Genomic DNA, 16717 nt, shown 5'->3' with positions numbered 1-16717 from the left:
GAAAGGAGGGAGAAAGAAAGAAAGGAGAGGGGAGAGAAAGAGAGAAGAGAGAAAGGAAGGAGAAGAGAGAAGTGAAAGGAGAGGGGAGAGAGAGAGAGAGAAAGGAAAAGAAAGAAAGGATAGGGGAGAGAAAGAGGAGAAGAGAGAGAGAAAGGAGAGGGAGAGAAAAGAAAGAGAGAAAAGAGAGGAAAAGAGAAGGAAGGAGAAGAGAGAGTGAAAGGAGAGGGGGAAGAAGAGAGAGAGAGAAAGGAAAGAAAGAAAGGAGAGAGAGAGAGAAAGGAAGAGAGAAAAAGAAAGGAGAGGGAGAGAGAAAGAAAGGAAGAGAGAGAAAGGAAGGAGGGAGAACGAAGGAGAGAGAGAGAAAGGAGAGGGGGAGAGAGAGAGAGAAAGGAAAAGAGAAAGAAAGGAGAGAGAGAGAGAAGAGAGAGGAGAGGGAGAGAAAAAGAAAAGAGAGGAGAGAGAAAGAGAGGAAAAGAGAGAATGGAAGGAGAGAGAGAGAGAGAGAAAGGAGAGGGGGAAGAGAGAGAGAAAGAAAGAAAAAGAAAGAAGGAGAGGGGAGAGAGAGAGAGAAAGGAGAGGGGAAGAGAGAGAGAAAGAAAGGAAAAGAAAGAAAGGAGAGGGGAGAGGAAGAGAGAGAGGAAGGAAGGAAGAGAGAGAGAGAGAGAGAGATCCAATTTAATGTTCTTTTAAGTATGAGATCATGGTTTACACCACACAGCGACTAAAGGAAGAGTTTTTGGGAGGATTACTGGACATGAGGACAAGTTGTCCAGGGGAACAAAAGACACTCGGGGAGGAGAGAGAGAGAGAGAAAGTGGGGTGGGGGTGGGGGCTGGAATCACCTCAGCCTCTTTCAGAAGGCTTCCAACAAGGGAGGGACCCCTCCCCCTTCCCCTGAGACCCCCAAAGGGAGAAGGAGAGAAGGAAAGGGGGACAGTGGAAGAGCTCTAAGGAAGGGCTGGAAAGAGGCAGGAAGACAGGAAGCTGAAGAAAACAGGAGGGGGGGGGAGGGCGAAGTCCTGCAGAGAGAAAGCAGAAATGACAAAAAACAACAACAACAACAATAATAACAACAACAACAACTCTGAGTACTAAGTTGGGGTGCAAATGGAAACACCCAATTTTGGGAGACTGGGAGACACCTGCTTTTCCTTCCTTCTCCCCTCACTTCCCCCCCCACCCCCAACTACCAGCCCCCCCCACCCCCAGCCCCCCCCAGCCCCCCCAGCAATTTTCTTCTCCTCTGCTGGAAATCCAGCAAAGCAAAGACAAAATCCCAGTGCATCCAAGTGCAAAATCCAACATTCGGGTTTAGCTGAAGGGAGACTTCTTCTATTCAGCGGCTGTGGGAACTACACTCCCTATCATCCCCAGCCAAGTCGGCTGCCAGCTTGAACCCCTTGCCGAAGCGAGCTGGGGGGAAAGGACGGGTCTCACCTTGAGGTCTGGGGATGATAGGAAATGCAGCCCCATGCACCTGGAGGACTCCCTGCCCCGCTGGGAAAATTTAAGGAAGGCTTTGATTGACTCTTAGGAACCTTCCTTCCTCCTCCCTCCTTCCTTTCTTCCTCTTTCTTTTTTCCCTCCTTCTTTCCCCCTTCAAATCATAGAGCTGGAAGAGACCTATGAATCCTAGTCTAATTCCTTGCCCAGGACAGGAGATTTTCCTTCCTTCCTTCCTTCCTTCCTTCCTTCCTTCCTTCCTTCCTTCCTTCCTTCCTTCTTCCCTTCCTTCCTTCCTTCTTTCTTTTTTTCCCTCCTTCTTTCCCCCTTTCCTTCAAATCATAAAGCTGGAAGAGACCTATGAATACTTCTAGTCTAATTCCTTGTCCAGGACAGGAGATTTTCCTTCCTTCCTTCCTTCCTTCCTTCCTTCCTTCCTTCCTTCCTTCCTTCCTTCCTTCTTCCTCTTTCCTTTTCTTTCTTTCTTTCTTTCTTTCTTTTCTTTCTTTCTTTTCTTCCTTCTTCTTCCTTCTTCCTTCTTTTCTTCCTTCCTTCTTTTTTCCTCCTTCTTCCCCTTTCCTTCAAATCATAGAGCTGGAAGAGACCTATAAATACTTCCAGTCCAATTCCTTGTCCAGGACAGGAGATTTTCCTTCCTTCCTTCCTTCTTTCCTTCTTTCTTTCTTTCCTTCCTTCCTTGTTTTCTTTCCCTTCCCCTTCCTTCCTTCCTTCCTCCCATTTTCCTTCCTTCTTCCTTCCTCCCCTCCCTTATCTATAACTTGAAATAAAGAGTCCTGTGCGACAGTTGTCATATTTCATCCTTGTCACTGGTGGAGACACCTGTTTTAGTAAAGGATTGTCTTTCTTTCTTTTTTAATCCTCTTCCCTTGTAAAACAGCTGCTTGGAGACTCTGTGGCAGCTTTTTTGGGGGGTGGGATATTCCCTCCCCTTCTCTCTTCCCTTGTTGGCTTCAACAAAAGCAACTGTTCTTCGACACACAGTTGTGACATTGTGAGACAGGGACGGTAGGGCCCGTGCCTTCTCCTAATTCAGAGGCCTTCCAAACTTGGCCACTTTAAGAGTGGTGGACTTCAACTCCCAGAATTCTGGCTGGAGCATTCTGGGAGTTGAAGTCCACCAGTCTTAAAGTAGCCAAGTTTGGGGACCCCTGCCCTAATTGTACAACCCCAAGGGGGAAAAGAACATGCTTATCTCAGTCCAATTGTGGTCCTGGTTTGGGGGCGGATGACGGTTTGGGGCAGCAGTTTGGAGACTCCTGGATTACAACAACGGGAATTTTGGTAATGGGAGGCAGCCTATTTTTGGATCCCAGATTCCCGGGATGACTTAAGCAGGAAAGTCAACCATTCCAGAGGTGGGATTCAGCCGGTTCGGATCAGTTCTGGAAAAACAGTAGTGGAAATTTTGAGTCATTCTAAGAACCGGCCAATCCCACCTCTGACTGGCTCCGCCAACCCCATCGATTCTCTGCCTCCCATTGAGTCCCAGCTGATCGGCTGGGTCTCCTTTGGTTGCCCTGCACAGGAGAACGGAGCTGGAAAGCAGGCTAGTGGGATGGGGAGGGAAGGGGGATTTTGCAGTATCCTTCCCCTGCCATGCCCACCAAGCCACGCCCACAGAACACCACGCCCACTAAGCCACACCCACAGCTGATCGGCTGGTTCTTCTTTGGTTGCCCTGCACAGGAGAACGGAGCTGGAAAGCAGGTTAGTGGGGTGGGGAGGGAAGGGGGATTTTGCAGTATATCCTTCCCCTGCCACGCCCACCAAGCCACGCCCACCAAGCCATGCCCCTCAAAAACCGGTAGTAAATCTTTTTGAATCCCACCACTGAACCATTCCATAGTTTTATGAGTTTCTCAACGAATTCCTTGGATTCATCTCTCATCCGAGCCTCCAAGGCAGGCATGAGATCTGACCATTTCGGCAACGACAGAACTGTATTTTTAAAAAAACAGACATAAACTTTCAAAACCTGTCTGAAAAAAAAAAAAAAAGAAAGAGGACCAAAAAAAAAAAAAAAAACTATCAGGGAATGAAATGGGGAAATAAAATTGTCAGTGCCAGTAAGTTTTAAAAAAAACAAAACAAAAGACACACACGCACACACTTAAAGAGAAATACCGTACCACAGATCGGTTTCAAAACCTGCGGCTGAATCGCTCCAATCAGATGTGGCGTAATGCCAGCGAAGTGATGCTTTTCAAAACCGGGGGGGGGGGAGGGGGAAGAGGAGGAGGAGGAGGAAGAGGAGGAGAAGCCAAGCCCTTCTTGAGAATATCAACTTCCCGGCCTCCTCCTTGAGCCGGCTGGCTTGCTTCCAGCAAGGCAAACCAAGACTGAGGCGGGAAAATTAGGCATGCTAATCCCAGTTTCGCTTCTGGAAAAAGTGAGGCAAGGTAATCTCCCATAGCAAGAGCACTTGGACTGATACATTGCTTTACGGTGCTTTTCAGCCCTCTCTAAGTGGTTTACAGAGTCAGCCTTTGGCCCACTGGTGGGATGCTACCGGTTCGCACCGGTTCAACCAAACCGGTAGTAAAAAAGAAAAGAAAAGAAAAGCCTCCAATGATCAGCTGAGAGGAGGGAAAAAAAATCCTGGGACAATCAGCTGAGAGGAGAAAGAAGAGAAAAGGGCAGGATCGGCCCTCCCAACCGCCGCTGGGCTTTTCTCTTCTTTATCCGCTCGGCTGATCGGCGCTGCAGGACTCAGCTGGTGCGGGGAAAGCTGCGAAAGAATAGAAAAGGAATAGAATGGAATGGAATAGAATAGGGAATAGAGTGGAGTGGAGTGGAGTAGAATACAGAAAAGGAATAGAATAGAATGGAATGGAATAGAATAGGAAATAGAGTAGAGTAGAGTAGAGTAGAGTAGAGTAGAGTAGAGTAGAATAGAATAGAATAGAATAGAATAGAATAGAATATAGAGTAGAGTAGAATAAAATAGAATAAGGAATAGAATAGAATAGAATAGAATAGAATAGAATAGAATAGAATAGAATAGAATAGAATAGAATAGAATAAACTCTTTATTGCCCAAGTGTGATTGGACACACAAGGAATTTGTCTTAGGTGCATATGCTCTCAGTGTACATAAGAAAAAATAAAATATCATGGACTATAGAAGGAACAGATCAGACATCCAGCCCTTGCTTATCAATGGAGACTCAGTGGAGCAAGTGGCCAGTTTTAAATTTCTGGGTGTTACCCTAAAAGAGGACCTGACCTGGGGGGCTCACATTGCAGCCCCGGTCAAAGGGGCCCAGCAGAGATTAGACTACCTGAGGCTTCTCAGGAAACAACGACTGAATGAAAAACTGCTGGTGACCTTCTACCGCTGCACCATAGAAAGTATCTTAACTTACTGCACCTGTGTGTGGTTTGCCAATTGCACAGGGGCAGATAGGACAGCGCTCCAGAGGGTTAATATCATTGCCCAGAGGATCATGGGTTGCCCTCTCCCCACTTTGGAAGAGCTTTAGAGCTCCCGCTGCCTCAAGAAAGTTCAGAACATCCTCAAAGATCCCTCTCATCCTGGGCACCTCCCTTTTTTTGAACTATTACCATCTGGCAGACGGTACAGGATAATAAAAACAAGGACAAATAGGCTGAAAAACAGCGTCTATCCCAGAGCAGTAACTCTATTGAATTCCACTGTATGGTGCAATATTAACGCAATATCAGGGGTTTTCAATTCAATTGCATAGAATGCGAAGGGTGTGTGTTTGTGTTTCATTTTCATAGTCATAATGTACACTGAAGAGGGTGTTTGATTTCATTGTGCAAGGTACAGTGACAATAAACTAAACTAAACTAATCAAGCGGCCAAAATCACAGCTCTCTACAAAGTTTCCTTCAAGTTCCACCAACTTTGGAAAATTCAAAGGGACAGCCAAACGCAGCCTTTGGGAGAAATATCTGGGTTAAAAAAAACCCTGAACAAGCAGAATAATAAGGAACCCACATACATTCAACATGCAAAACCTGATCACTAGATAAATCCATTATTTTAGGGCTGGCCCAATATAATCCACCATATGTGAACGCCAAGTGGAAGGTCTTCAGAATAGGATAGAATAGGATAGGATAGGATAGAATAGAATGGAATGGAACAGAACGGAACGGAACAGAACGGAACGGAACGGAACGGAACAGAACAGAACAGAATAAGAAAGAATGGAATGGAATGGAATGGAATTAGAATTAGAATTAGAATTAGAATTCTTTATTGGCCAAGTGTGATGGGACGCACAAGGAGTTTGTCTTGGTGCAAATACTCTCAGTGTACATAAAAGTAAAGATACATTTGTCAAGAATCACAAACACAAGGGTAAAGGATAAAGACCCCCCCAAATGAATCCGTTGCACGTTACACCAACAAAACCACTAGACTGCTAACTGGCCCTGTGGAGGGTACTGTGTGAACCGCTGGTTACCCACCAAGAGTCAAGTCATTCTGGGTCGCGGCCACATCAGAAAACGTAGCACACGGGACAACTTTCGGCCTGCATCGAGTTCTTTGAAAATTCGTAACATTTCACTAATAAGCAAATGGGAGAAAACGGGGGAAACCACAAGGAACCATCCATAGAGCTTCGGTTTCGTTAGCTGGTTTTAATTTGAAACCGTCAAGATTGAGGGGCTCCCGTTTTGGGAAATGGGGTGCCCCTGATATCCCCCTCCAAAGCCAAGGGTGGCTCTGGACACCAAAATCCTGCACAAACAAACACACACACAAACACACACACACACCCTACAGGCTGTGTTTAAATCTAACCGTCTTCTGCCAAAAAAAAAAAAAAAAAATCAAAAGAAAACCTTTTTTTACAGAATCAAGCAGCCTTGGAAGGGACCCTGGTGGTCTTCTAGTCCAACCCCGATGATCTAGCAGGTGGGGGTGTCTGAGTTCTGCTGTACGAGTCCAGCCAGAAGAAAAAACAAGGCTGTCTGGAGAATGAAGTATGAACCGTGGTAATTTTATTCAATTACCCCTGTGGGCTCCGGCTTCCATTTGAAACTAGAATGATCAAGGCCCCTTCTGGCATTTGAGAATTCCCTGGCACGCTGCTGCGGCTATTCTGCTTTGGCCAGAAATGACAGTAGGGGTTGTATTTCATAGCGGACCCTCCTCCCGTTTCTCTCTCTCTCCTCCTCCTCCTCCTCCTCTTCCTCCTCCTCCTCCTTCTGCAACAGAGAGCATCTAGCTTGTATTCCGGGAGCAAAGCAAGGCGCAAAAGAGACCACAGTCGAAATGAACTTTTTTCAGGGTTTTGCTAAAAGTTTCCGGCTTGGGTCAGAGGACGGGTGGGGTGAAAGGGGAAGGAGGATTTTTTAATAATGCGGATTTTTAATCTGGAAAAAAAAACCAAAAAACATGTTTTCTGATCGGAAGAGGAAGCGAAGTCATTTGTATCTTCCAAAGAATTGCCGAGCCAGCTGCTTTCAGGAAGTGACAGCACCCAAAAGGAACTCAAAAGCGGCATCGCAGGAGTTTCATTCAAAAAGTTCTCTTCTTCTTCTTCTTCTTCTTCTTCTTCTTCTTCTTCTTCTTCTTCTTCTTCTTCTTCTTCTTCTTCTTCTTCTTCTTCTTCTTCTTCCTTCTTTCTTCTTTCTTCTTTTCTTCTCTCTTCCTTCCCAAAAGCGCGCGGTATCTGCCCCCCCGCTTCTGAAGTCAAGTTATTCCACCGGAGGATTGGTTGCACTCTCACCGTTAAGGAATGTCTCCTTAGAATTGAATGAATGAGCTGGAAGGGACCCTGGAGGTCTACTAGTCCAGCCCCCCCCTCCCCCTGCTTCAAGCAGGAGAACCTATACGCACAACCACGCGGCTGGGAACCTGTAGGTTGGAAGGGACGCGTGTGTCTCTGTCTGTGTGAAAATGCACACACCACAAATTAGCTGAGAACAGGCGAGCGACGAAAACAAAAGCCGCAAGAGGAAGCCGCGTTGCAACAAAATATCAGCGGTCTGGGTTGACATTGACTAACCGGCGAAGTCGAGGATGAAGAGGAAGATTTTTAAAAGAAAAAAACTTCGCAAAACCAACGAACGGGGCTGGGGGGGGTGTAAAAAACGAGCGCAACGCCCGCTCCCTTTTCCAGGCTACCGAGCTGGCACAAGCGCGGAGAGGGGAAAAGGAAGAAGAAGAAAAGGGGGAAAGGGGAAAAAAAAAAGAGAGAGAGAGAGACTCGCATCACGTGAATGAAGTTGACATACATGATGTTCCGAATACCAAGTGTGGGAAGGAGGCCGAGGCGGGGGGGAGGGCCGCGTTTGTTGTGTTGTAATCGTCAAGGCAAGAGAGAGAGAGTTGCAAGCAATTTGGCTGCTTGACAAAACACACACGCACGCACACACGCAGACACACACACACACAGTCAGCCTTTCAGGGGGCTTGGGGAGGAGAGAGAAAAGGAAGGAGAGGAAAAGAGAAAGGAAGAGGAGAAGAGGAAAGAAAAGGAAAGAGAAAAGGAAGGAAGAAGAGAAGAGGAAAGGAAAGGAAAGGAAAGGAAAGGAAAGGAAAGGAAAGGAAAGGAAAGGAAAGGAAAGGAAAGGCCTGATTGTTTGTTTTTCCACCTGCTCCGAAATGAAAAACTTGGTGAGTTTTACAACTCAGTAGCAGCTCGTTCTTGCTCGTCATTATGGCTCAATCAGTTAGAGAGAGAGAGAGAGAGAGAGAGAGGGAGGGAGGGAGAGGATTAGGGGTTAGGAAGGGAAGGAAAGAAAGAAACAAAGAAGGAAAGGAAGGGAAGGGAAAGGGAAGGAAAGAAGGAAGAAAGAAGGAAAGAAGGAAGGGAAGGGAAGGGAAAGGGAAGGAAAGAAAGAAGGAAGGGGAAGGGAAGGAAAGAAGGAAAGGAAGGAAGAAAGAAAGAAAGAAGGAAAGAAGGAAGGGAAGGGAAAGGAAAGGGAAGAAAGAAAGAAGGAAGGGGAAGGGAAGGAAAGAAGGAAGGAACAAAGGAAAGAAACAAGGAAGGAGGGAAGGAAGGAAGGAAAGAAAAAGAAAGAAACAAGGAAGGAAGGAAGGAAGGAAGGAAGGAAGGAAGGAAGGAAGGAAGGAAGGAAGGAAACAAACAAGGAAGGAGGGAAGGAAGGAGGAAAGAAAGAAACGGAAGGAAAGAAGGGAGGGAGGGGAAAGGAGAGGAAAGATTTGATTTTTTTTTTTTGCCACCTCTTCCAACTTTCTTTGACACACAATTTTCTCGAGTACACAACTGAAAATAACCACCTCCTAAAAATAAACCTCAAAACATCCACACGGCCCGGTCTCTCTCGCTCTTCAGGGAAACGAGGAGGGGGGCGAAATAAAAATAAAAATCAGACCGGCCCGAAATCCGGAGGATCGCTCTCCCCCGACCCCCCACCCCCGAGTCAGTGAAAGGCGGCGCCGGAGGCTGATTTCCATAGAAAGGCTGGCTTGTTATTGAACTTTTTTTTTCTTGGTTTTTTTTGTTTTTTGTTTTTACAAGACTTGCAAAAAAAGGCCCTCTTGAGTCATCCAGCTGTGCCGCGTCAGAAGACGACTTACTAATAATGATAAATAGCGGGAAGGGGAGGGGGAGGGAGGCAGACGGGGGGGTTGTTACATGCCGCAACTTCACAAAATCCGGACATTTTCTTTTATTTTTAAATCTTTTTTGTTTGGACTTTTTTTTTTCCCACGATCGGGAACTGTACGACCATTGGACACACCTTGGTACAAAAAGCAAAACAACGCAACAACGCAACAACACAACATCCCTCCCCCCACCCACCCACCCCCTCCAAAAAAAAAAAAAAAACTTTGGACAAAACTTTCAGACAACTTGCAACCGTGCAAAGAGAGGAAATCCAATCGCTCCTTCCCAACTTTCTTTCTGATCCCCGTCAAAACTTTTTTTTCCCCCTCCCACCCCGAGTTTTTCTCCCCCACCCCCACCCCAACCCCGGGACAAGATCCGCCAAAGCGAAACGAAGCGATAAAAGCGTCCAAACAAGTTGCTAGTCCTCAATGCGCCCCCGGTGGGAGAACCCACCCACCCCCCGCGCCGCCAACTTCCACGGGTGCGGGTCCCCTCCCTGGCCCGCGTTTTTTGTTTTCTCTTTTTTTGGCTCACCCATCGCCCGGAGCGCCAATCCTGTCCCGGCTCGGCACCAGCCGTTCCCATGTGATGCTAAGCCCGCAAAGCTCACTGAAGCTCTTCGCCTCGGGCTCGCTCGCTCCCCTTCTCTCCGCCGGGCGCCTTGGCTTTCTTTTGCGCTCTGTGATTGGACGCCTTCGGGCGCCGGCCCCCGGAGATTGGACGGCGTCGACGTCACTCCAGCCGGGAAAAGTCGCGCCTCCTTTCTCGGCTGATGGATTCTGGGAAGTGTGGTTCTGGTGGGGGGGGGAAACACACAGACAGACACAGAGAGAGAGAGAGACAGACAGACACACAGACAGACACACACAGACACACAGACACACACACAGACACAGACACACACAGACAGACACAGACAAACAGACACACACACAGAGAGACACACAGACACACACACGCGCGCACAGAGAGAGACAGACAGACAGACACACACACACACACACACAGACACACACAGGGACACAGACACAGGGACACACACACACACACAGAGACACACACACACACACACACATACACACACAGACACACACACACAGACACACACACACAGAGACACAGACACAGACACAGACACACATACAGATAGACAGACAGACAGACACACACAGAGACATACAGACACAGACACAGACACAGACACACAGACACACACACACACACACACAGACACACAGACACACACACACATACACAGAGAGAGAGAGAGAGAGAGACAGACACACACAGACAGACAGACACACACACACACGAAAGCCAGTGGGAAGGAAAAGGGGTGCGGCGTTTTCCCCGCATGCAGAGGGCGAGAAATCGATCGTTTGCCAAAGAAACAGAAAGAAGCATCCTGAAAGAAAAATTAAACGAGGACCCGGATTGTTGGGGGCCAATATGTTGACTCTGTAAATCGCTTAGAGAGGGCTGTAAAAGCCCTGTGAAGAGGTGTAGAAGTCTAAGGGCTGAGCGGTATATAAGTGAGTGGTACATAACTCTTAAGTGCTCAGTGGCATATAAGTCTTACGTGCTAAGCGATATATAAGTCTAAGTGCTGAGCGGTATATAAGTGAGTGGTATATAACTCTTAAGTGCCAAGTGATACATAACTCTAAGTGCTAAGCAGTGTATAAGTAAGTCCTGAGTGGTATATAAGTCTTACATGCTAAGCGGTATATAAGTCTAAGTGCTAAATGGAATATAACTCTTAAGTGCTAAGTGAGACATCATTCTAAGTGCTAAGCAGTATAAAAGTAAGTGCTGAGCGGCATATAAGTCCAAGTGCTCAGTGGTACCTTCTGTTCTATTCCATTCCACTAACTTTAAAGCCAGTGAACTTCAACTCCCAGAATTCCCCAGCCAACAACGCTGCCTGAGGCATTCTGGAACTTGAAGTCCTCTTGGCCTTGAGAAACAGTGCTTTAGAATACGAGACACACCTGATACAGGGAGTCCTCGACTTGCTGCCGTTCATTTAGTGACCAAAGTCACAACAGCACTGAAAAAAAGGGACTTATGACCATTGTTCACACTTACGTCCATTGCAGCATCCTGCACGCTCATCTGATCAAAATTCAGACAACCGACTCATGACGGTTGCAATGTCCCTGGGGGTCCCCTGATCCCTTTTTGTGACCTTCTGACAAGCAAAGACGGATTCACTTAACGACCGTGTGACTTCGCAACTGCAGGGATTCACTTAACGGCGGCAGCATGAAAGGTATAAAATGTGGTACTTCACAACTGTCTCACTTAAGAAGAGAAATGTTGGGTTCAGCTGGGTGGCTGTAAGGCAAGGACTACCACTAATTCGGGACTCCAGCAACATTTCAGCTATATAAATAAACAGGAGAGTTTGTTTTGTTTTATTTATTATTATATTTTATTGATTTATTGATTTATTTTATTGATTTATTATTATTATATTGATTTATTTCTTTATTATTTTCTTTTACGTTTACTTATTATTTTATTTTATTGTTTTATTTTATTTATTTTATTATTTTATTTTATTGATTTATGATTGTATTTATTTATTTTTTATTATTTTATTTCATTTTACTTTTTTTACTGTAATTTATTTAATATCTTACCTTATTTTATTTCACTTTACTTTACTTTATTTATTATTCTATTTTACCGTGTTATTTTATTTTATTTTTTTATCATCTGATGTTATCCTACTTTATTTTATTTTATTTTAAAAGTGGCTTCTCTGAATCCACTTTATTATTTTTTTTCACTTTCTTTTGTTTATTAGTTTATCTGATCTTTTTTTTAATTTTATTTCATCTTACTTTACTTTATTATTTTATTTTACTTTATTTATTATTTTATTTTATTTTATTTTATTTTTTATTATCTTATTTTATTTTATTTTAATTTCCTTCAGGGTTTCTCTCCCTTCCTCCCCTCTACTTCTAACACACCCACCCACCCACTCAAGCCTGTTTTAACTTCCCCAGAGGCTGGGCTGGACTACATCTCCCACAGTGCCCCTGGGCAAGGTGGGCGGGTCCTGGGCTGTGAAAAACACACCAAGAGTCAGTTTCTCAGGCTTTTTTTTAAAAAAAAATAATAATAACCCAAACCCACAAATACAAAGAAGGGGAGGAGAAATGCCTCGAAGCCTCAAGCGCGTCATGTCTAGGAATAGAACCGGGAGCCTGGCCAAGATATTACAGGGGATGAGTAATCCACTTAAGTCATTCCTCTAAACACCATTCCTTGTAAGAGAATTAAAATATCAGCTTACATCACTGAGTGCAGCTCCTCGCAGGCCCGGCCAAGGCATCAGGCTCGGCCTCGGGGCTCTTGGAGAAGAACAAGGAGGGAGGAAAAAGCGGCGGCCGAGCAAAGAAGGACAGAGGAGCTGGGGGGTGGCTGGAGGGGTGAAATTAGAAGCTAACGTGAACCCCAGAAGTGCCCCCCGCCCCCGACTGTCATTTTTTAAAGAAGAATGCCCTTTTTTCTTTTCTTTTTTCCATCATATTTATTAAGAATGGAATGGAATAGAAATAGAATTAGAAAAGTAGAGTAGAGAGTAGGATAGAATGGGGTAAGATAGGAGGGGAGGGGAGGGAAGAGAAGAGAAGAGAAAACGGGATGGAATGGAATTAGAAGAGTAGAGAGTAGAGAAGAGAAGAAGAGAAAGAAGAGAAGAGAAGAGAAGAGAGAGAAGAGAAGAGAAGAGAAGAGAATTAGAAGAGTAGAGTAGAGAGTAGGATAGAATAGGGTAAGATAGGGGAGGGGAGGGAGGGGGAAAGAGGGAATGGAATGGGATAGGATAGGGTAGGGTAGGGTAGGATAGAATAGAATAGAATAGAATAGAATAGAATAGAATAGAATTGGAAGAGTAAAGTACAGAGTAGAGTAGAGTAGAGTAGAGTAGAGTAGAGTAGAGTAGAGTAGAGAGTAGGATAGAATAGAATAGGGTAAGATTGGATGGGAGGGAGAGAAGAGAAAGAATGGAATGGAATAGAATAGAATTAGAAAAGTAGAGTAGAGAGTAGGATAGAATGGGGTAAGATAGAGGGGAGGAGGGAAGAGAAGAGAAGAGAAAACGGGATGGAATGGAATTAGAAGAGTAGAGTAGAAGAGAAGAGAGAGAAGAGAATTAGAAGAGAAGAGAAGAGAAGAGAAGAGAAGAGAAGAGAAGAGAGAGAAGAGAAGAGAATTAGAAGAGTAGAGTAGAGAGTAGGATAGAATAGGGTAAGATAGGAGGGAGGAGGGGAAAGAGGGAATGGAATGGGATGATAGGGTAGGGTAGGTAGGATAGAATAGAATAGAATAGAATAGAATAGAATAGAATAGAATAGAATAGAATTGGAAGAGTAAAGTACAGAGTAGAGTAGAGTAGAGTAGAGTAGAGTAGAGTAGAGTAGAGTAGAGAGTAGGATAGAATAGAATAGGGTAAGATTGGATGGGAGGGGAGAGAAGAGAAAGAATGGAATGGAATAGAATAGAATTAGAAAAGTAGAGTAGAGTAAAGTAGAGTAAAGAGTAGGATAGAATAGGATAAAATAGGGGGAGGGGAGGGAAGAGAAGAGAAAATGGAATGGAATAGAATAGAATAGAATAGAATAGAATAGAATAGAATAGAATAGAATAGAATAGAATGTTGGAATGAAGAATGAAGACTAGACTAGACTAGACTAGAATAGAATGAGAAAAGTAGAGTAGAGTAGAGAGTAAGATGGAATAGGATAACAGAATGGGAAGGGAAGGGAGGGAAGAGAAGAGAAAAGAGGATGGAATGGAATAGAATAGAATTAGAAGAGTAGAGTAGAGAGTAGGATAGAATAGGATAAGATAGGATAGGACGGAAGGGGAGGGAGGAAGAGAGAGAGAGAAGAAGAGAAAGTGGAATGGAATGGAATGGAATAGAATAGAATAGAATAGAATAGAATAGAATAGAATAGAATAGAATAGAATAGAATAGAATTAGAAAAGTAGAGTAGAGTAGATTGTAGGATAGAATAGGATAAGATAGGATGGGATGAGAGGGAGGGAAGGTGGGGGAGGGGAGGCAGAAAAGAAGAGAAAATGGAATGGTATAGCATAGAATAGAATTGAATAGTTCTTCTCTAATTTCTTTCTTTCTTACAAAAAAAAAAAGGATCAAAATAAAATAAAAAGGTCAAGAATGAAGCTAGGCTACAGGACGAAGCCTTGCCCTTTGGGTATATATGTGTCTCAGCTGCTCTCTCGACTTTACGGACGTCCTGCAACACAAGAGGCTTGTTTGGAACGAATCGCCCTCTGGGGGCTCCGTCTGTCCATCAGCAGATAATTCTCCCAAAACTAGACAGAATGGGACCAAATTTGGTGCAGTGGGGGAAAAAAAGAAAACTGGCCGAAGAAAGATTGCGTTCAAAAATGGTCTGGATGAGTCTCAAAGCTGGGGGGGGGAAGGGGGGGGCGAATTCCAGGAAAGTTCTCCAATGAGCTACCGGCTCCTTGGATTCTTGCTAGTCTCCAAGCCAGGCGGGAGCTCAGAGATCCGAGGGAGGAGAAATGGGGGCACAGCAACCTCCCAGGGGTGGGATTCGAACATCCCAGCAACCGGTTCTCTGCCTGGTTGCCGGGTGGGCGTGGCCACGGTGGGTGTGGCCTACTGGAACTTCCAAAAACTTCCGTTTTTCGCCTTCCCCAGAGTCCGGAGGCTTCCCTCGGGCCTCTGGGAGGGGGAAAACGGGCTCCCCCGGGCTCTGGAGGCTCACCGGAAGCTGGAAACAGGCCTGTTTCCAGGCTTCCGGAAGGCCCGTTTTTCCCCCTCCCGGAGCCTCCACGCAGACCCTACACTCACCTGCATCACGTGGAGGCTCCTGGGAGGGGAGGGGCAGGGTGGGTGGGTCCAGCCGGTCGGTTGAAATACCAGTTCAGTGAATCCGATGAAAACTTAACATCCAGTTCCCCCGAACTGGTCCAAACCAGTAGTATCCCACCGCTGCATTCTCCCCTGCGTGCATCTCTGGGGTCCCACCTCAATCTGTACATCCCATAGTGACCAGCTGTAAGCTGAGGGCCTATACGGGCCCAGCGTTTGATTTCTTTCGTATAAATCATGCCGCACGTCAGTGGTTAGATGGGCTCGACATTGCTATCTGAATACATGTCCTTTTAATGTTTATATTTTACTAGCTGGATACTCGTGCTTTGCTACAAAACTATATGGTCGGGCTTAGTTTGGGGGGAGGAAAATAAGGGGGATTCTGCCTCTGCCTACCAGCATCCCAGGGGAAGCGGGGAAGGAAGAGGAGGAGGAGGAGGAGAAGAAGGAGAAGAAAAAGAAGAAGGAGAAGGAGAGGAGGAGGAGGAGGAGGAGAAGGGAGGAGGAGGAGAAGGATAACAGGAAGAGGAAGGAGGAGGAGGAGGAGGAGGAAGAAGAAGGAGAAGGAGAAGGGGGAGGAGGAGAAGAATAACAGGAAGAGGAAGGAGGAGGAGGAGGAGGAGGAGGAGGAGGAAGAAGAAGAAGAAGAAGAAGAAGAAGAAGAAGAAGAAGAAGAAGAAGAAGAAGAAGAAGAAGAAGAAGAAGAAGAAGAAGAAGAAGAAGAAGAAAAGTTCAAAACAATTGTATAGCCATATTCATAGTGGCTATTCCCACAACAACTGTAGATGTGACTGAGGCTATACAAAGGGCCACTGTTTGCACAACCCCATTTGACTATAATTGGTTGTGTTGATGCAACATGCTTGGCCTGTTGTTTACAAATCACAGGGGCTGCATTGCTCAATGGGCTTAAAGTACAAACGCTTTGCCTTAAATCACAGCCGCTTCACATGAAACCGTTGTTTCAAACCTTGCGGGAGAAGCTGTCCAAAAAACCCGAACCATCGCAGCAACGGACACCTGTATAAAAATCTGTTGGCTTGAGTGTCTGCCATTGACAAATCCTCTTTCTGGATTGTTTTTGTGCCTTCTTTCTTTCTTTCTTTCTTTCTTTCTTTCTTTCTTTCTTTCTTTCTCTCTCTCTCTCTCTCTCTCTGTCTCTCTCTCTCTCTCTCTCTCTCTCTCTCTCTCTCTCTCTTTCTTTCTTTCTTTCTTTCTTTCTTTCTTTTTTTTGGCCACTGTGTGATTTATAGAAATGAGCTGATGAAGCTTTCTAAAGCTTTGGAGCATAATATCCCTTGCTTTGATTCCCTCCATTTCTTGCGGGAAAATAATTCACTCGCTGGATTAGTCATGGGAGAATAAAGGTGACGGTATGTTTACAGTTGTGCTCTGATCGATATTAGCCGGGGAGGGCAGGGAGATATCCTCCTTTATCTAGTTTTTATTCCTGCTGGACAGCCATTAGAAACAAAACAGCCCCACCAAAAAAGAAAAAAAAAAGCACAACAGAGTTGGAAGGGATCTTGAAGGTCATCTAGTCCAACCCACCCCCGCAAGCAGGAGACCCTGAACCATTTCTGACAGATGGGAGTCCAGTCTCTTCTTGAAAGCTTCCAGGGTTGAAGCTCCCACAACTTCCGAAGGCAACTTCTGTTCCATGGGTTGATTGTTCTCACTGTCAGAAAAGGTCTCCTTATTTCCAGGTTGAATCTCTCCTTGTTCAGTTTCCATCCATTATTCCTCATCTGGCCTTGGAGTGCTTTGGAAAATAGCTTGGCCCCTCTCCTCCTCTCTGGGGCAGCCCCTC

At 45.4% G+C, this 16717-nt stretch overlaps 1 protein-coding gene across 1 annotated transcript in view; it reads right to left on the bottom strand.

The window, feature by feature from the left end:
• Positions 1-9688, bottom strand: part of ARID5A (AT-rich interaction domain 5A) — a 39840-nt gene extending 30152 nt beyond the window's left edge. The window contains exon 1 of the mRNA XM_026715163.2: positions 9558-9688. Within this exon, the coding sequence (XP_026570948.2) occupies positions 9558-9561 (4 nt within the window). The 5' untranslated portion in view covers positions 9562-9688. The remainder of the gene's footprint in view (positions 1-9557) is intronic.
• Positions 9689-16717: the final 7029 nt, after the last annotated feature.

This window comes from Pseudonaja textilis, chromosome 9, assembly GCF_049901715.1.
Source record: "Pseudonaja textilis isolate UNSWEBS1 chromosome 9, rPseTex1.2, whole genome shotgun sequence".
Taxonomy (NCBI): Eukaryota; Metazoa; Chordata; class Lepidosauria; order Squamata; family Elapidae; genus Pseudonaja; species Pseudonaja textilis.
This window is presented reverse-complemented; position numbering and strand designations above follow the sequence as displayed.